Source organism: Somniosus microcephalus, chromosome 25 (genome assembly GCF_052327205.1).
Source record: "Somniosus microcephalus isolate GS21.2 chromosome 25, FLI_Smic_1.0, whole genome shotgun sequence".
Classification (NCBI taxonomy): domain Eukaryota; kingdom Metazoa; phylum Chordata; class Chondrichthyes; order Squaliformes; family Somniosidae; genus Somniosus; species Somniosus microcephalus.
This window is the reverse complement of record NC_141011.1, coordinates 54,967,290-54,988,487: the sequence shown is the minus strand read 5'-3', so window position 1 is coordinate 54,988,487 and position 21,198 is coordinate 54,967,290. Positions and strand designations below refer to the sequence as shown.

Here is a 21,198-nt window from a genome sequence, read left to right as displayed (position 1 = left end):
ATATTACTTAAAAATGCACCAGTTGAAAATGTAACCTCCTTCACTTTAACTCCTCATCAAAGAGCTGTGTGGAGATTTACTGTCCACATCTAGGAGTTATTAGATGTGTAAAATGTGGCTCATTCCAACTGTCTTTCATTAACCAATCCAAATTACATTAATAGTTAAGCAAACTAACACCACTATTGCAACACATGGTACACTACTGAGTGAATGAGTTAACCTGTTCTTGCCAAATGAACGAAGAAGAAATTGAACATTTATTGCAGGTAATTTTATCTTTAAAACAAATATCGATGAACTCCCACCCGCTGCTCCAAATGGCTGACTGAGTTAATGCGCTATATGATGTGGCACTGAGTCATACAGACCAGTCTGGTCTTGGGTTTGATGCCCGCTCTGTGCTGAGCTAGCCAATCTCAGTTGAGAGTACTGTACTACAATTAGGGAAAATCATTGGTCAGGATTCTGACTTCTTTTCACTATCGAGCGACCTCTGTTGCTAATATGCCGCCGCGGACACGGAGCTCAGCTGCGAATCCTGCCAAGGTTTAATTACTTCCTGATCTCATTGTTGTCCAAACTCACACTCCATTAATGGCCAATGGAGCAAGCTACTAGAAGGCCATTAATGTTGGTACCACTGTATCCCAGCACAATTCAGAGGAAAAAACTGACTGAGAAATATGTGAGAAAATCAAAATCGAAAACAAATAGTCACGATGGAATCCCATCTCTTGTCCTCTCAGATTTTCATCCTTCCTCTCCTGAAGGCATCAACTCCCTCACTGGAGTATAATTCCACAGGCAATGGGTGCCTTGTTCCAGTTGCCAATAATCATGTGTCAGCCTTGACGGTATGTGCCAGCAGGCTATCTGACTGTGATGGACCTCAAACCTGAGTCTTATCCGTCCTCACGTATGCACACTCATGCATCGTAAGGGTCACTGTGTGGTGATCAATGCGGGAACCCAGACCAATTATCCCTTCCCTAACCAACAGCAACAACTTGCATTTATATAGCACCTTTAACATAGTAAAATGCCCAAGATGTGTCACAGGAGCGTTATCAAACAAAATTTGACACCAAGCCGGAGATATTCGGACAGGTAGAGGTAGGTTTTATGGAGCCTCTTAAAGGAGGAGAGGCGGAGAGAATTGGATAGGGAATTCCAGAGCTTAGGATCCAGGCAGCTGAAGGTACGGCCACCAATGGTCATAGAATCATAGAAAGTTACAGCACGGAAGGAGGCCATTTCGGCCCATCGTATCCACGCCAGCCAACAAAGAGCTATCCAGCCTAATCCCACTTCCCAGCTCTTGGTCCGTAGCCCTGCTGCATTTGGAAGACAGAATGAGCTTTATGCAGGTTGCAAGTGTTTGGAGTAAACTCTCTATCCAGTGTCACCTCATTGGAACAGCCTTTCTCACCATTGACAGATCGTTTGTATCATCTCAAGTTCACCTGCCATCTATTACATCAGCATCGGTGCCCTTGAAACTGTCTCACCTTGGTCCTCAGAATCCCACCACGATCAGCCCTAACACTAGCAGCACCAGGCACTAGCAACACCAGGCACACCAGCATCACCAACAACAACACCAACCTTCTCCGCAATCACCTGACGCTGCACAGGACACAGGGCATCAGCACCCGACTACATTGCTGCCCGGGAGGCCAGGGATGGCCTCACCATGGCCAGATTTACTTCACTTGACGCTGCACACCCTGGCTGCCACATGATGCGCCAGGTTGGCACCACCCTACACCAACACCGTAAAGCATCCCTCCAATGCCCAAGCCATTCCTTTCACACTCATTACCATTGCGGGGGTACCGTTATGTCTCACCATTCACTGCAACTCACCTAAGCCACTACCAAATGTGCACACAAATCTGTCCAAGAACGCAAAGTGTTGAAAATAAAGGTTTCAATGTTTGACAGCACATTAACAGAAACTTTACATGAACATTGCATAAGACACCCAAGTGCCTACCCTTGTGTGTTGTTAGTTGGAATGATTGGACTAGGATGAGCTTGAGTGTGAGGGGTGGCTAGTGAGATGGGGAAGTGATAATGTAGATAGAGAGGGATGGGTGGAGGTGCAAGATAAGTTGGTGTGAGTAAGGATGTGCAGGAGTAGGGTAGGGAAGGCAGCGTGATGTGGATGTGATCAGTAGAACAGCAGGATGAGGTTGAGTGTGGCTTTGCAGTAACGTTTCCTGATCTACTGAGATCATTGAAAGGTTTGCGCCACTGCAGCCTGGTCCTCCTGACCACATCCCTGCTTGTGTCCTCCTGTGCAATGTGCAACCAGGCTGTGTTGATCTCCTGGGGAGGTCTCCGCCCATTGGAAGGGAAGAGAACCTCCCTGCATGCTGTGACTCCCTGCACAAGCATATGGAGGGAGTCATGGGAGAGCCTGGGTGCAGCCATGCACCTCTGTGCAGTGCTGGTCAGTGTTTGCAGTACCTCAATGCTGTAGAACACTGACAGCACAACTGTCAAAATAAATTTGCGCATGGTCCCTTTAAGGAAACCAGCTGGTGACGCGTCATCAAATGACATCATCAGACCCGCTTCCTTCAATTGGCCGGGGAACGCGCTGGGCAGGCTTAACAAGCCCAATCAAGGGAAAATCATTTTGGACAGCGGGCTGGAGCCGGCAGTGAGGCCGGGACCCGCCACCGACCTCGCCTGCCACAGACCTGCCGAGCTTGGGTAAATCGCAGCCATTGTTTCCTGGGGTGCACAAATTATAACCCTTTTGAAATCACTTGATCGGGTGCTGCGCTTTGGGCAATGTCTTCATCGGGCGCTACGCTTTGGGCAATGTCTTGATCGGGTGCTGCGCTTTGGGCAATGTCTTGATCGGGTGCTGCACTTTGGGCAATGTCTTCATCGGGTGCTGCGCTTTGGGCAATGTCTTCATCGGGTGCTGCGCTTTGGGCAATGTCTTGATCGGGCGCTACGCTTTGGGCAATGTCTTGATCGGGTGCTGCGCTTTGGGCAATGTCTTGATCGGGCGCTGCGCTTTGGGCAATGTCTTGATCGGGTGCCGCGCTTTGGGCAATGTCTTGATCGGGTGCTGTGCTTTGGGCAATGTCTTGATCGGGTGCTGTGCTTTGGGCAATGTCTTGATCGGGTGCTGCGCTTTGGGCAATGTCTTGATCTGGCGCTGCCTGTTTGCAGCTTTGGGCATTGTTTTGCGTGCTTTCTGCTGCAGACATTGTGACAGCAGGCTATGTCGAAACGTTGAATACGGTTGAGCAAATAAACCTCTACCCTTTGTTCAGCCTGTAATTTAATTTCTTAATGAACAGATGTGAGTGTTGCGGGTACAAAACTAAATTAAATGTAATCCTGTTATCTTTGATTTGGTGCCGAATTGTTGCTGTATTCCTCAAAGGGTTAAAAAAATGCAACTGTGGCACCCCCTTTCTCCATCAAACGCTGCAGCCTTCATAAATTGAGAATATCTCACCCGTGACCATGAGTTCTGCTATATCTTTCACAAGTATGAAAAGCCCATAATTCACAGGTGTGAATGATTTATGATGGTCTCTCGCACGAGTGAAACAACACCTGGAAGCCGCCATCACTGGTGAGAAATGATGTTTATCCGGTGTGCACATGATTCCAGTCTCATAGAATAGAATTTTGAGCTGATCTTTAAATGAATTCAAGAGCACCAGGGTCTGATGACGATCATTAAGTGTTATTTCACACATGCAAATTATCACTTTTGAGTTTCACACACATTAAATATCAATCTTTTGAGCAGAAAAATTGCTCATCGTGGCGTAGAATAACATAAATAATTTTAATACTAACATATTAAGTAACAGAATTTGAAGAAAAAAATTAATTTTACACAGCAGGCATGATTTTTGTTGCTACTGGTAATCGAGCCTGATGGAATGACTGCAAACTGTGCCTCAGTTTGTGGATTATTCAGCATTGATAGAAGTATTTCATGCCTTTCAGATGTGATTTAGTTGCTGAGCCTTATTTAAAAATAAAACAAAACAGATCAGTGAAGATGTTTCAAATAATTAACAACAACGGGAGTCCAGTAGAAAAAAGAATTGTCTGTCAGACTCTTACATTTTTCACCTAGTATGTCAAATCAGTTTCATAGTTACTCACTGTTCTTCTTTTGGTTCCTTACCTTGTACCCGTTGAAACGTTGACATTTTGGGACAAAGCCGTTTATTTTAAAATCAGTAAATGGAATTATTTTCACAGGAGCTGTATATTTTTAAATACTGATGGATCCCGACCGGTTTAAAATAACCACTGTTGTTTCAAAGACAAAACCTAAGATGTGAAGAACTAGGTCACAGTTTTGACAGTTTTGACAGTGTTGAAGGGCAGATGTGTTGCAGCAACGATTAAACAAGATTGGTTTCAGCCAAACTGGCCTCAACCCTCCGAAGCACGTGCGAAATCCAAACCACTAAAATTGCTGTCAGCATCGATGGTGCACAGGAAACCTGGGCGCAATTTCAACTTTGTTTTGGTCCGTTTGGAATTCTCAAACTCAAGGGATTTGCCGATTTCCCCAAATCACTTGGATTTAGGCTTACGCCTAATGTGATCATTTCTTTTCAGAACTAAAGAATTGTACTTTTTTTTTATCCCATCCCCATTTTGTAAGTTTATTTTCTTCTTTTCAGGTCATCATTTGCTGACTAAGAAGAGAGAGTAGGCGACGGTTTTCCAGCCCTCCGCCAACCCTACGGGGATTGGCCACCCTTCTCTTCTTAGGCAGTCCCTCAGAACCGAGGATGACTTGCTTCCACACTAAAAATGAGTTCTCAGGTGACTGATGAGTCTGGTGCGGGACCTACAGTCTCTGTCACAGGTGGGGCAGACAGTGGTTGAAGGGGGCGGGTGGGTGGGGTGCTTGGGTTGACGTGCGCTCCTTGCGCTGTTTGCGCTTGGCTTCCGCTTGCTCCCGGCGAAGAGACTCGAGGTGTTCGGCGCCTTCCTGGATGCTTCTCCTCCACTTTGTGCGGTCTTGGGCCAGGGATTCCCAGGTGTCGGTGAGGATGTTGCACTTTTTCAAGGAGGCTTTGAGGGTGTCCTTGAAGCGTTTCCTCTGCCCACCTGGGGCTCTCTTGTCGTGTCGGAGCTCCGAGTAGAGCGCTTGTTTTGGGAGTCTCGTATCGGGCATGCGGACAATGTGACCCGTCCATCGGAGCCGATCGAGTGTGGTCAAAGCTTCGATGCTGAGGATGTTGGCCTGAGCGAGAACACTGACGTTGGTGCACCTATCCTGCCAATGGATTTGCAGGATCTTGTGGAGGCAGCGTTGGTGGTACCTCTCCAGTGCTTTGAGGTGCCTGCTGTATATGGTCCATGTCTCTGAGGCATACAGCAGGGCAGGTATCATTGCTGCTCTGTAGACCATGAGCTTGGTGCCGGGTTTGAGGTCCTGGTCTTCAAACACTCTCTTCCTCAGGCGACCGAAGGCTGCACTGGCACACTGAAGGCGGTGTTGGACTTCGTCTTCGACGTCTGCCCTTGTTGGCGACTAGGTGTGAAAGAGCAACATGGACACCCCCTCTGTGCTTGTTCCCGTCTGCTGGAGATTTGCTCCAGTATGATGGGTTCCCCCAGACGGTCCCGTTGAGATTGGATACTCACTTTGTGGGGACCTGTGGAGGAGGACCCACATTATAACACTGTGGCACAACCCGTTACTACATCAACAGATCAAACCCCCTGGTTTCTGTGCAAATATATTTTCAAAGCTGCTATGTAACTAATGAATAGGAAAAGACCTCAGTTCAAATCCAGTACACACCAATACTGAATGAAAAGATCCTAAATGAAGTCAGTTGAGGCAGTCTCAATCTTGTGGGCAAAAGTCCACAGCATAAAACTGTTCACAATTCAACACATTGTTGAGGCAGTTTTGCTCTACATTTAGCCACTGCTATACTTGATCCAGCAGTAGTGAAGTTATGCTAAATTTGTATCGAACCTTGGTTAGACCACACTTGGAGTACTGCGTACAATCCTGGTCGCCATATTATAAAAAGGATATGGAGGCACTGGAGAGGGTGCAGAGAATTTATAAGGATGTTACCAGAAATGCGAGGGTACACCTATCAGGAAAGGATGAACAGGCTGGGTCTCTTTTCGCTTGAAAAAAGAAGGCTGAGGGGTGACCTAATAGAGGTCGTTAAAATTATGAAAGGTTTTGATAGAGTGGATACAGAGAGAATGTTTCCACTTGTGAGGGAAGAGCATAACTAGAGACCATCAATATAAGATAGTCACCAAGAAATCCAATAGGGAATTCAGGAGAAACTTCTTTACCCAGAGAGTGGTGAGAATGTGGAACTCACTACCACAGGGAGTGGTTGAGGCAAATAGTATAGATGCATTTAAGGGGAGGCTGGACAAACATCTGAGGGAGAAGGGAATAGAGGGTTATGCTGATAGTGAGATGAGGAAAGACGGGAGGAGGCTCGAGTGGAACATAAACACCGGCATGGACTGGTTGGGCCGAATGGCCGTCTATCCTGTGTAATCCAGGTACTCCATGTTGGTGCTCATTGCTAAAAATGGAAAAGCTGACCCTGGTGGGTGCCCAAATTCACTAGAAATAATAAAGTTGATGAGAACCACAATTGTTTTATTCTGAAGCACTGTCCAAAATAGACTGAACCTTATGTTACAGGGAGTAGGTTTATTCGATGGTTATTAAAATAAACAAGTGAAGTGACCTGTAACTGCTCTTGTCCTTGTCAAGTGCAGGTGCCTCTTAATTCAGCAAGTTCAGCTGAAAAAAATCCACAGGGTTAAGAGTCAGGAATAAAAATGAATATTGGCAGTGTGTATTTCCAAGGCTGAGATACTACAAGAACCAAGAATACTTGGCCCTGTTTCAGAAACTGCGTGGATTGCATTGCCTTGCATTAGCTTCTGATCTGATTTATAACTTAATTGGCCTTTCTGGTCTAGCTCATATTGTTAAAAATTAGCCTTTCACACAGGCCTTTATCATATAACACATTTACAATATTATGTGTAATAGACGGAATTAGAACTATCTTGATAGTATTAAAAGATTCGCCTTTCAACATCAGTGTTATATAAGCAAACTCTCAATATCTGCAGTACAGAAAAAATCCACAGTGCCATTGACTGTTCTGGTGCTTTAGAAATGTGAAAGATCTAAATGTACAATATTGGACTGTTAGCTCTGCTAATCCAAGGCAAGAGGTGCCAGCACAGAAATAACTATCCTCACATGCTGTAACCATTCTATGATCATACTCGCTGGTTAAGGAATCACTGATATAGTGATGCAATTACAAAACAGTAATAAACATTTTATCAACACATTTTGTTTTATTATTTAGGAACTTCAAGATTTCCTGTAAAGCGATTGGTGTTTTCCCTCCACTGAAGTTATCCCATTCGGTGATTCACTTCACTGCTACGGCTTTAAATGATCTAGCTCCAGTGACGCTGTATGTGGTGAATTCGCACACCAGCCGGAATGAGTTTACTTACCCGGTGCCCAGGATCGGAAAAGGAGAAATTGCTCCTGTGGGACCAACATCATTTGAATTTGTCATTCCGGAATATTCTTATTTAACCATTGTGCCTGCTGTTGGCACTGTAATGCCAGGAGAGGTCAGAGTTTCTCCACAGCGTTTTCACATAACCGAAAGTAAACTGATCACGTGCTAAAACAAAATGAAATGGAAATAGTGATGGGAAGCTTGCAACTTATTTTCCCTGTAAAACAAGATCATTGGGAGGGTAAAGATAATCCCCAACTCTTTTTTCTGTGCTACCAACCACCTCCCTAATCCCCTCTTCCCTCACCTCAAACAGCAAATGGAAGGAGCTTATCGATTTCATAGTCACTGATATAAAGAGACTGTTGATCAGATGCCTTTGTTTTCCTGCACCTTCTGGTTCCCCATCAAGCCAAACCAACCCTCTATCCCTTTCTCACCCTAGCCCTGAACCCTTGGGCTGGAGGCGGGACTGCTGCTTGCCAGGTTTCAGTCCCGTCTCCATCAGCTTCTGGCCAACCAGTGGGATTTTCCCCTGATTGACCTTGTTAAGCCTGCCCAGCGGGCTCAGCAGGCCAATTAGGGGGAAGTCGGTGGCAGAGCACGTCAACGTATGACATGTCATCTGTCAAGAATTTTTGAAAGAAGAAATGTCATCGTTTGACAGCTCTGTGAAGCTGTCAAACACCGACATTCGGTGTAGTTTGATGACTCCTTGTGTTCAGGACTCATCAAACCTTTCTACTTTGCAGAAATCAGCTGGCTGTTGGATCGGAGGATGCAACAGCCAGTCTGTGATCTCTACGAAGGAGATGTCGGGGACTCCGGCTCCACAGCGGCTGAAGGCTGCAGGTAGAATCAAAGGTAAGTTAACATTTTCTAACACTTTACACTCACCTCACATACTTACCACTCCACACTTGCACCCATCACATCGCACTTTCAGACCCCGCCGACCTCCTACACGCCTCCTACACCCCAGCGGGGTTCCCCCAGGTCGGGAAACCCGCACTTCAGGACGAAAATGGGGATAATCCTATTTTCTGCCTGTTTGCCACCCGCCCCCAAATTCTGCCACTTTCCCGGCAGTCCCGCTTCCTCGGGGCTGGTAAAGTCCAGCCCCTTATCTCTCTCCACAGATTCCATCCCCATCCCGGCCATTGTCTCAGGTTGAACCAATCTGTTTGAAATTTCCACGTCCTATTCAATCTTGCTTTGTGCTTCTGACTCCATATCATAGAGTCATAGAGTTATACAGCACGGATAGAGGCCCTTCGGCCCATCATGTCCGCGCCGGCCATCAAGCCCTGTCTGATCTAATCCCATAATCCAGCATTTGGTCCGTAGCCTTGTATGCTATGGCATTTCAAGTGCTCATCCAAATGCTTCTTAAATGTTGTGAGGGTTCCTGCCTCCACAACCCTTTCAGGCAGTGAGTTCCAGACTCCAACCACCCTCTGGGTGAAAAAGTTCTTTCTCAAATCCCCTCTAAACCTCCCGCCCTTTACCTTGAATCTATGCCCCCTAGTTATTGACCCCTCTACTAAGGGAAAAAGCTCCTCAGCATCCACCCTATCTATGCCCCTCATAATTTTGTACACCTCAATCATGTCCCCCCTCAGCCTCCTCTGCTCCAAGGAAAACAAACCCAATCTGCCCAGTCTTTCTTCATAGCTGAAGCGCTCCAGCCCCGGTAACATCCTGGTGAACCTCCTCTGCACCCTCTCCAACGCGATCACATCCTTCCTGTAGTGTGGCGACCAGAACTGCATACAGTATTCCAGCTGTGGCCTAACCAGTGTTTTATACAGTTCCATCATAACCTCCTTGCTCTTATATTCAATGCCTCGGCTAATGAAGGCAAGTATCCCATATGCCTTTTTTTACCACCTTATCCACCTGTTCCGCCGCCTTCAGGGATCTGTGTACTTGCACACCCAGATCCCTCTGACCCTCCATCTTGCCTAGGGTCTTACCATTCATTGCGTATTCCCTTGCCTTGTTAGTCCCCCCAAAGTGCATCACCTCGCACTTTTCCGGGTTAAATTCCATTTGCCACTGTTCCGCCCATCTGACCAACCCATCTATATCGTCCTGCAGACTGAGGCTACCCTCCTCGCTATTTACCACCCTACCAATTTTTGTATCATCCGCGAACTTACTGATCACACCTTTTACATTCATATCCAAGTCATTAATGTAGACCACAAACAGCAAGGGACCCAGCACCGATCCCTGTGGTACCCCACTGGCCACAGGCTTCCAGTCACAAAAACAACCTTCGACCATCACCCTCTGCCTTCTGTCACTAGCCAGTTTTGTATCCAATGTGCCAAGGCACCCTGGATTCCATGGGCTCTTACCTTCTTGACCAGTCTCTTGTGCGGGACTTTATCGAAGGCCTTACTGAAATCCATATATACCACATCCACTGCGTTACCCTCATCCACACACCTAGTCACCCCCTCAAAAAATTCAATCAAATTAGTCAGACATGATCTTCCCTTGACAAAGCCATGTTGACTATCCCTGATTAATCCTTGCCTCTCCAAGTGGAGACAAATTTTGTCCCTCAGAATTTTTTCCAATAATTTTCCTACCACTGATGTTAGGCTCACTGGCCTGTAGTTCCCCAGTTTTTCCCTACTTCCCTTCTTGAATAATGGTACTACATTAGCGGTTCTCCAGTCCTCTGGCACATCCCCTGTGGCCAGAGAGGTCCTGAATATATGTGTTAGAGCCCCCGCAATCTCTTCCTTTGCCTCACACAGCAGCCTGGGATACATTTCATCCGGGCCTGGGGATTTATCCATTTTTAGGCCAGCTAAAACCGCCAATACCTCCTCCCTCTCGATGTGAATATGTTCGAGCATATCACAGTCCCCCCGCCCTATTTCTATGTCTACATCGTCCTTCTCCATAGTGAAAACAGATGCAAAAAATTCATTTAGAACCCCTCCTACATCTTCCGGCTCCACACACAGATTGCCACTTTTGTCCCTAATGGGCCCTATTTTTTCCCTAGTTATCCTCTTACCCTTAATATACTTATAAAACATCTTAGGATTTTCCTTTATTTTGCTCGCCAGTGTTATTTCATGGCCCCTCCTTGATCTCCTAATTTCTTTTTTAAGTATCCCCCTGCACTTTTTGTACTCCTCTAGGGCTTCCTCCGTCTTTAGCCTTTTGTATCTGCCAAAAGCCCTCCTTTTTTTCCTAATCCATTCTCGTATATCCCCTGACATCCAAGGTTCCCTGTGGTTTTTGGAACCACCCTTGACCTTTACGGGAACATGTTGCCATTGTATGATCCCAATCTCCCTTCTGAAAGCCTCCCATTGCTCTGATGCGGATTTTCCTACAAGTAGCTGATCCCAGTCCATTTTGGCCAGATCCTGCCTTATCCTATTAAAATCGGCCTTCCCCCAATTTAGAACCTTTATTTCCGGCCCATCCCTGTCCTTTTCCATGACCACCTTAAATCTCACCATATTATGGTCACTGTCACCAAAGTGCTCACCTACTAGCACTTTTTCCACTTGGCCGGCCACATTCCCTAGAATTAGGTCCAGTACCGCCCCCTCTCTTGTAGGACTTTCTACATGCTGGCTCAAAAAGCTCTCCTGGATGCACTTTAAGAATTCTACACCCTCTGAGCCTTTCACACTCTGACTATCCCAGTTAATATTGGGGAAGTTGAAATCCCCCATTATTATTACCCTATTATTTGCACATTTCTCTGAGATTTGCCTACATATCTGTTCCTCTATCTCCCCCTGACTGTTTGGAGGCCTATAGTACACTCCCAGCAAAGTGCTTGCCCCCTTTTTGTTTTTAAGCTCCACCCATATGGCCTCATTAGAGGAACCTGCTAATATATCATCCCTCCTTACTGCAGTAATTGACTCCTTAATTAATATTGCGACACCCCCTCCTCTTATACCTCCCCCTCTGTCTCGCCTGAAGATTCTGTACCCCGGAATATTGAGCTGCCAGTCTTGCCCCTCCCTCAACCATGTCTCCGTGATAGCAACAATATCATACTCCCATGTGCTTATCAACACCTTCAGTTCATCCACCTTATTTGCAAGACTCCTTGCATTAAAATAGATGCCATCCAGCCTTGCCCTTATATATTTGCCCTGTCTACCAAGCTGACTTGTTTTTTTCTCTATAATTGGCAGCACATCACCCCCTATTTCAGCTCCCCTCTGTATCCCATCCCCCTGCCAAGTTAGTTTAAACCCCCCTCAACAGTGCTAGCAAACCTCCCCGCAAGGATATTTGTCCCGCTCTGGTTCAGGTGCAACCCGTCTGACTTGTACAAGTCCCACCTTTCCCAGAAGCAGGCCCAAGTGATCCAGGAAAGTAAAACCCTCCCCCCTACACCAACTCTTTAGCCACGCAGTCATCTGCTCTATCCTCCCATTCCTATACTCACTAGCACGTGGCACTGGGAGTAATCCAGAGATTACAACCTTTGAGGTCCTGCTCTTTAATCTGTTACCTAGCTCCCTAAATTCTTGATGCAGGACCTCATCCCCCTTCCTACCTATGTCGTTGGTCCCAATGTGGACCACGACCTCTGCCTGCTCACCCTCCCCCTTAAGAATGCCCTGTAGCCGCTCAGTGACATCCCTGACCCTGGCCCCAGGGAGGCAACAAACCATCCTGGAGTCACGTTTGCGGCCACAGAAACGCCTATCTGTTCCCCTTACGATAGAATCCCCTACCACTATTGCTCTCCCACTCTTTTTCCTCCCTTCCTGAGCAGCAGAAGCGTCCCTGGTGCCAGGAAGCTGGCTGCTGCTGCCTTCCCCTGGTGAGTCATCCCCCTCAACAGTATCCAACTTGGTATACCTGTTTGAAAGGGGTATGTCCACAGGGGTTCCCTGCACTACCTGCCTGCCTTTGTTGCTCCGCCTGATGGTCACCCCCTGTGCTGCCCTACCCTGAGGCGTGAACAACTCGCTAAACGTGCTATCCACGACCCCCTCAGCATCGCGCATGCTCCAAAATTCATCCACCCGCAGCTCGAGCGCCGCAATGCGGTCTACAAGTAGCTGCAGCTGAATGCATTTCCCGCACACATGGTCGTCAGGGACACTGGCAGCGTCCCTGACTTCCCACATGGAGCAAGAGGAGCAGAACACGGGTCTGAACTCTCCTGCCATGAGTTACTCCTTTAATTAATTAAAAAATTTATTCAATACCCCAGTTACAGGTATACTCTAGGGCGCTTTATTTACCAACTGTCCCCACTACACCACAGAAATTTAACACCACAGAATTCAAGCTTGTATTGAAAAGAGAGAAATACTCACCAACCAATCACTTACCTGCTCCCTGGTGACGTCACACTTGGATTACTTTTTACCTCTCTCCTGGAACCTGGATTGGTATGCCTCTGACTGCTCCCTTTTAAGCCTTCAAGCTCTCCCGCCTCGGGCTGCTCCCGCGCAGGTCCGCTGCTTCTCGGGGCTGTGGGCCTCGGTGCCTCTGACTGCTCCCTTTTAAGCCTTTAAGCTCTCCCGCCTCGGGCTGCTCCCGCGCAGGTCCGCTGCTTCTCCGGTCTCGGGGCTGTGGGCCTCTCCATCTGGCCTGCTTCAGCTCATCTACTGCTCATCCATGTCTTTGTCACCTCCAGGCTTGATTCTTCCAATGATCCCCCGGCCAGCCTCCCATTTTCCACCCTCCAAAAGCTTCAGCTGGTCCAAAACTCTGCTGCCTGTTTCCTATGCTGCACTAACTCCTGCTCACCCATCACCCCTGTGCCCTCTGACCGACATTGGCTCCTAATCCCCAAAGTTTAACATTTTAAATTCTCACCCTTGTGTTTAAATCTCTTCTTGGCCTTGCCCCTCCCTATCTGTGTAACCTGTTCTGGCCCTACAACCTCCACCATCTCCTTCCCTAAACACTCTCTCTCCCTCTGACTCTGGCCTCTTGTGTATTCTTCCCTCCCTTCACTCCACCATTAGTGGCTGTACCTTCAGCCGTCTAAGCCCCACATTCTGGAACATCCTACTCCTCTCCACCTCCCTCTCCTTTAAGACCCTCTTTAAAACCCACCACTTTGACAAAGGTTTTGGTCACCCCTCCTGATCTTTCCTTCTTTGGCTCAGTGTGTGTTGTTTACACCTCTAAGAAGGACCTTGGGATGTTTTCTATATTATAGGTGCTATTTAAGTGCATGTTGCTGTTGTCATGGTCCTATGTTCATAGATCTGTAGAAATTGACATTTGAATACAGTCATCACTAGTGATTCAAACTCAGCATATATCTGGAGAGCTAGGGGGAGCAGTAGCTTTTAACGCTATCGTCTCACCTCTGGGACCTGGATCTGAATTCAGTCCAGAGCAATGGGACCCACAATTCACAAATTAATCTAAATTTGCAATCTTACTCTGGATGCGTATAAGAATAGCTGGTCTGGGAAGTGGAAAAGTTCACACTGATACACGAAAAGGGTGTTTTTCTCAAGTTGGAGTTAGGTTAAGTTATGGAACAGAGTGAAAGGAACATTACTGAGCATCCGGCTGGGTTACACTTGACGTTGGACTGTTCCGTGCAGGTACCCGGTTGACCAAAGGGGAACCCGTTCTCATCTCTCATCCCTTACATTAAAAAGCAGTTGTAACCGCATCACTGAGTGAGATATTTTACTGCTGATTAATAATTAGTGACTGCTGCTTCAGGTAAGCGTATACCTGTTTTCCTGCATATCAAACGGTCTTCTAAACAAATTACATAAATTTCAGCTTTAAACATAAAAATTCTGAGAATGTGATTCTGTTCGCATGTTGTCAGTCAGGGAGAGAAAGCGGTATTCTATCCTGTGATTCTGTTCGCATGTTGTCAGTCAGGGAGAGAATGCGGTATTCTATCCTTTGTTCTTTAGACGATGAATTTTAGCCCCAGTTTTAAATATCCTTCTCTTCAGTTTCTCTTCAAAAGTTTACATAATCTGAGGAGCCTTTCTTTCAAGTTTGAAAGAAATGCTGGCCAATCGTTGGACTGTTTTTCCATATCAATAAATTTCACGTTTTATTTATCGTGCCAGTTTTTGTTTCCTTCCTCAAAGTGTTGTCCTTTCTGTCTATGAACTGTAGAAGTGTATGGTGCAGCTGATGTTTAAACCAATGCTAGCAGACCTGCTGGTCCAGGAGGAAGCTGTCCGAATGTTGTGCTGGGCTGAAGAAACAAAGAGGATTTTGGAGAAACAGGAAACTGAGAGCATCCCAACAACAGAGCTGGATGCATTAGTAAGAATATTTAGACATCTCGTTTTTATAATTACATTTCACTTATTCTTTTCTAGCACAGACACTAAGTATAGTGTTGACTTTTACCTGTGGCAGCTCACCTCAAAAGATCACAACATTGCTCCATATATTTAATCCTTAGTGTTGTATTCTTGTTGGGAAGGTTAAACATGTGAAGTTAATCTTGACTCCTGCCTGCTAATTGACATCAGCAGGGAACAGTCTTCAGTGTATGAAGTGTGTGGGCAACAGAGCAAGGGACTAGTACTGCAAAACACAACTTATGGAATGGATAAAATAGTCCAAGCAGAAAAAAAACTTTAAATAATAATATTGAATCCGATTATAATGTAACAAATATTGTCAGGAATGTAACCTGTGACCAGAACACCTCAGGCGTTTGTTAGGGATGCAATATGTAAAATATTAGACTGCATTTTGAAGCAGGGAATAATTAATGAGCTCAAAATATATGTAATGAAGGAGTCAGCACAGCCTTATGAGAGGAAGGTCATGTCTGATGAATCTATTGGACTTTTTTGAGGAATTAACAGAGCTACTGGACAAGGGGAACTCCATCGATATATATTTAGATTTTAACATGTTTACAGGAAATGGGTCACAAGTTAGGAAGTGATGGAATAGGGGGCATCTTCTGGAGTGGATCATAAATAACTAAACTCAAGTTCAGAAGAGAGAAGGTGAACAGACAGTTCAGATGTAACCACTTCACACACACGGTGCCGAATATGGGACCAATTGTGCAGAGATCTAACTGGGTAGTGGATAGTGAGTAGCGGTATTAAGAGATATGAGGGTCAATCCCACAATCCCACACTCAATAGCAGGGAAGCTTTGTTTAAAGGGAGCATGGGTGGGAGATGGCGCTACTTCAATGTAACCCAATTCTCCAACTCATGTCCTCTGAAAGCACAGTTCCCCACTGGGACCATGAAAGCGCAGAATTTACTGCATGCAGGAGAGGCTCAATTGGGATAAAAAGTTGGAAGTGCCATGGCTAACAAAAGCGGTGAGCAGCTGTGATGGACCAAGTAAGTTTATTCCTGTTCATATGTTCCTAGTGTCAATATATTTAAGAGGAAGCTGAACAGTTTTTTGAGCAAAAGAAGTGTTTCAGAGGTACAAGAAACTTCAGTTAGATTTTCACTACAGTGCTGATTACTCCTGATTAGTTAGAAATGAGTACTTAACTCACCAGAAGTGAAGTAGGTGAATGCGTGCAATTTTCTGTGGTCAGCTCATTATAGTTATTCCCAGCTCCTGATGCTGGCTCGGATTTGATCAGGAGGTAATCTAGTACTGAAACTGGAAAATTGCAGTGTAGATCAAATCAAATCAACTTTTATTGTCATTGTTAGTGCACAAGTGCAGTACAACGAAATGTAGGCTTGCGGCTCCCGAGAGTGTACATTTGGATTAAGACATTTAAACATTCAACATACACTTGGCTTGTAGTATATTAACATAAACATAACCATAATAAAGTGCATTGGCAGATGTGCAGGCTTTAGAGTTTATTTGTGGAGTTCAGTAGGATGACAGCCCTGGGAAAGAAGCTGTTCCTAAATCTGGTCGTACGGGTGCGAATGCATCTGTAGCGTCTCCCAGATGGCAGGAGGGCAAACAGACTGTGGCTGGGGTGGGTAGGGTCTTTGATGATGGACCGTGACCTCCGTAGACAGCGTTTCTGGTATATGTGCTCTATGGTCGGTAGCCGGGTGCCGGTAATGCGTTGGGCAGTTTTGACTACCTGCTGCAGGGCTTTCCGGTCATAGTAGCTACAGCTGCCATACCATACTGTGATACAGTTTGTCAGGATGCTCTCTATAGTGCAGCGGTAAAAGTTAGATGAGATTTGAAGGGATGCAGACAATTATAAGTGGCAGAATAGATGGACGAAGAAATGTGCTGCCATTGGAAAGGTTCAAAAGACATTTCAATGCATTGTAAGCCTTTGCCAAAGCTGATGGTGGACAGACTAGGAAGTGACGGGCAAAAATGAAGCGAAAGGAAACCTGATGGTCCGGTATGAGTCTGTAGGCAAGTGACAGAGCAGCCCAGCACCCAGCCAGCCGTCTGATAGCTGGTGAAGTGGGATTTGTGCTGCAGGAGGTCGTTCTAAGGAGGGTAGTCGTATTTACCATTGTTGAAGCGTGCCTGGAATAAGGTGATGTTGGGCTGGAGGTCACAGCTGACAGTGTCAGGCCTATGCTGCAGGTGTTCTTGCAGCAGATGTCACAGTTCTGCATCTGGCTCTCTGCTGACCCACTGCTTATAAATACAGTTCCCATAGTCTTTTCCAAGTAGACGTGCCGGGGCCTGCAGATATAGTCGGTGGCATCTTGCAGCCAATGTGCCAGCTGTCGATCACCTTGGCATTTCTTCTTTCATGAAGTGTGACTTAAAGCGTGACATACTGTGATTGGGGTACTTTCAAAGATCCATCCAGCATTACGATTAGTCTGCCTTGACATCGTCAGCTTTTGTAACCTCTTTTGGGAATTGGAGCTTCCCTGCGCACTAAACCTACGCCAAAGTGATGTATGTACATCGCTGTGTGTAGATGTGGGTATGAGGCTACCCGCTGATGGGCACAAATCACCTCTGGTGCTGCCTGACTTGCCCAGCATCCCTCCATCGGTTATCCTCCTGTAAAAAATCTCAGGCAGGAGGCTGCTTAAATATGCAAATCAGGATCCTACGCTGTTTGTAGGACCCCAATTGAAATTTCCAGGTACAAATGGGATGAACGTGCGCCAATGTACTTTCAAGGAAAGAGTGGAGGGAGTGGGACTAAGTGGATTGCTCTTCGAAAGAGCCGGCGCAGACTCGATGGGCCAAATGGCCTCCTTCTGTGCTGCACTATTCTATGATTCTATGATTACAATGAACATAGCATGCTGGGATCACCTGAGTTCAGAATTAAAAGTTTGCAAAGCAAAAGCGTCACACAGAATAAGGAGATGGGACCACAAGTGACTAAAAAGCATAGCAGGAAAGACAGAAATTAAAAATCTGCTGAAAGTGATGTGCCATCTGGCACTCATTCCGAGGACACATTATAATGGCAGTAGTGTATATGAATATTTACAGCTTTGAACACCGTCTCTCCCCAGTCAGTCATTCATTTACACATTAGAACAGGTGGTGATCAAACCCAACATTAAGTTGCAAAGCAGTAATTCAGTCGAGTGGTCCTGACTGTATTAGTAAGTCATGAGAACAAAACGTGACTGGTTAGTTTACTGTCACGCCTCAGACTGACTGCTATCTGTTAGTTACAGTGCACAGGTCCTGGAGTAGATTTTTGTCTGTACCACCTGGTTGTAAAGTATCTCCTAGCTGAACACAAAGGGCAAAATCGGGTGGGGAGAAAGGCAGGAGCCTGCCTGATCTTATTACATTTAAATAGAAAAAATCAGGCAGATTCTTTTACTGGTGTACGATTCTCCCTACCCGATATTCCTACGGATAAAAATCTGACCCCGTGTCTTTTTCACTTATCAATATGTGACTGGATGCACTGATCAATGAAGGTGACTTGATAATTGTGGTGATTATTCTCTATGTTTAGTGAGAAGTATTGTGATTCGTTGTTTGTTTCCTGCCTTGGGATATATGCTGTAATCTCATTGGTAGTTGATGTCATGTGATTTGTGGTGGCCATCTTAAATTCAGTTCTTTCCAGCCTTTAGTTGGGACTGGGTGTTGAAAGATGTGCTACAGGATTTTTAAGTTAATAAAGCCTAGATTAGAAAGGCAAATCTATTCTTTATTTCTATAATAAAGTTGTTACTGCCACAATTTCATGGCATTTGATATTGAATGACTTGCAATTGTAAAACTAAACATAGCATTGTGGATGAGAAGAGTGGTAGTGCTTTTGGGGCTGAACCCTCCACCCCTCAGTGTCACTCCCCACCCCCCCCACCCCTCAGTGTCACTCCCCCCCCCCCCCCACCCCTCAGTGTCACTCCCCACCCCGCCCCACCCCTCAGTGTCACTCCCCCTCCACCCCTCAGTGTCACTCCCCACTCCCCACCCCTCAGTGTCACTCCACCCCACAGTGTCACTCACCCTCCACCCCTCAGTGTCACTCCTCCACCCCTCAGTGTCACTCCCCCCTCCAACCCTCAGTGTCACTCCTCCAACCCTCTGTGTCACTCCTCCACCCCTCAGTGTCACTCCTCCACCCCTCAGTGTCACTCCTCCACCCCTCAGTGTCACTCCTCCACCCCTCAGTGTCACTCCTCCACCCCTCAGTGTCACTCCTCCACCCCTCAGTGTCACTCCTCCACCCCTCAGTGTCACTCCTCCACCCCTCAGTGTCACTCCTCCACCCCTCAGTGTCACTCCTCCACCCCTCAGTGTCACTCCTCCACCCCTCAGTGTCACTCCTCCACCCCTCAGTGTCACTCCTCCACCCCTCAGTGTCACTCCTCCACCCCTCAGTGTCACTCCTCCACCCCTCAGTGTCACTCCTCCACCCCTCAGTGTCACTCCTCCACCCCTCAGTGTCACTCCTCCACCCCTCAGTGTCACTCCTCCACCCCTCAGTGTCACTCCTCCACCCCTCAGTGTCACTCCTCCACCCCTCAGTGTCACTCCTCCACCCCTCAGTGTCACTCCTCCACCCCTCAGTGTCACTCCTCCACCCCTCAGTGTCACTCCTCCACCCCTCAGTGTCACTCCTCCACCCCTCAGTGTCACTCCTCCACCCCTCAGTGTCACTCCTCCACCCCTCAGTGTCACTCCTCCACCCCTCAGTGTCACTCCTCCACCCCTCAGTGTCACTCCTCCACCCCTCAGTGTCACTCCTCCACCCCTCAGTGTCACTCCTCCACCCCCTCAGTGTCACTCCTCCACCCCCTCAGTGTCACTCCTCCACCCCCTCAGTGTCACTCCTCCACCCCTCAGTGTCACTCCTCCACCCCTCAGTGTCACTCCTCCACCCCTCAGTGTCACTCCTCCACCCCTCAGTGTCACTCCTCCACCCCTCAGTGTCACTCCTCCACCCCCTCAGTGTCACTCCTCCACCCCCTCAGTGTCACTCCTCCACCCCCTCAGTGTCACTCCTCCACCCCCTCAGTGTCACTCCTCCACCCCTCAGTGTCACTCCTCCACCCCTCAGTGTCACTCCTCCACCCCTCAGTGTCACTCCTCCACCCCTCAGTGTCACTCCTCCACCCCTCAGTGTCACTCCTCCACCCCTCAGTGTCACTCCTCCACCCCTCAGTGTCACTCCTCCACCCCTCAGTGTCACTCCTCCACCCCTCCGTGTCACTCCCCCTCCACCCCTCAGTGTCACTCCTCCACCCCTCAGTGTCACTCCTCCACCCCTCAGTGTCACTCCTCCACCCCTCAGTGTCACTCCTCCACCACCCCTCAGTGTCACTCCCCCTCCACCCCTCAGTGTCACTCCCCCTCCACCCCTCAGTGTCACTCCCCCTCCACCCCTCAGTGTCACTCCCCCTCCACCCCTCAGTGTCACTCCCTCCTCCACCCCTCAGTGTCACTCCCTCCTCCACCCCTCAGTGTCACTCCTCCACCCCTCAGTGTCACTCCCTCCTCCACCCCTCAGTGTCACTCCCTCCTCCACCCCTCAGTGTCACTCCCTCCTCCACTCCTCAGTGTCACCCCCCCTCCACCCCTCAGTGTCACTCCCCCTCCACCCCTCAGTGTCACTCCCTCCTCCACCCCTCAGTGTCACTCCTCCACCCCTCAGTGTCACTCCTCCACCCCTCAGTGTCACTCCCTCCTCCACCCCTCAGTGTCACTCCCCCTCCACCCCTCAGTGTCACTCCCCCCCTCCACCCCTCAGTGTCACTCCCTCCCTCCACCCCTCAGTGTCACTCCCTCCTCCACCCTCAGTGTCACTCCCTCCTCCACCCTCAGTGTCACTCCCTCCTCCACCCCTCAGTGTCACTCCTCCACCCCTCAGTGTCACTCCTCCACCCCTCAGTGTCACTCCCTCCTCCACCCCTCAGTGTCACTCCCTCCTCCACCCCTCAGTGTCACTCCCTCCTCCACCCATCAGTGTCACCCCCCCTCCACCCCTCAGTGTCACTCCCCCTCCACCCCTCAGTGTCACTCCCTCCTCCACCCCTCAGCGTCACTCCCTCCTCCACCCCTCAGCGTCACTCCCTCCTCCACCCCTCAGCGTCACTCCCTCCTCCACCCCTCAGTGTCACCCCTCCACCCCTCAGTGCCACTTCCCTTTCCTGCTGTCTACTGCTCCAAGAATGAAACACTGCGATGGGCAGGAATTCTGGCAATAGTTCTGCAAAATCAGGAACTGGTGGAGGGTGGGGACACAAGTGCCAGTGTGGAGGTTAGAGAGAGCATGCGCCTCTGTAAGTTGGGG

At 47.8% G+C, this 21,198-nt stretch overlaps 1 protein-coding gene across 6 annotated transcripts in view; it reads left to right on the top strand.

Annotated features, from left to right (window-relative positions):
* The window catches only part of cfap74 (cilia and flagella associated protein 74), a 306,038-nt gene that overhangs the window by 194,163 nt on the left and 90,677 nt on the right, over positions 1–21,198 (top strand). For all 6 annotated transcript variants that reach the window (XR_015073585.1, XM_085967505.1, XM_085967502.1 and 3 more), the window contains 2 exons: positions 7,383–7,659; positions 14,661–14,813. Coding sequence is in view for 5 of the 6 variants with exons in the window: in XM_085967505.1 (XP_085823631.1) it covers positions 7,383–7,659; positions 14,661–14,813 (430 nt within the window). In the remaining variant the exon portion in view is untranslated. The remainder of the gene's footprint in view (positions 1–7,382; positions 7,660–14,660; positions 14,814–21,198) is intronic.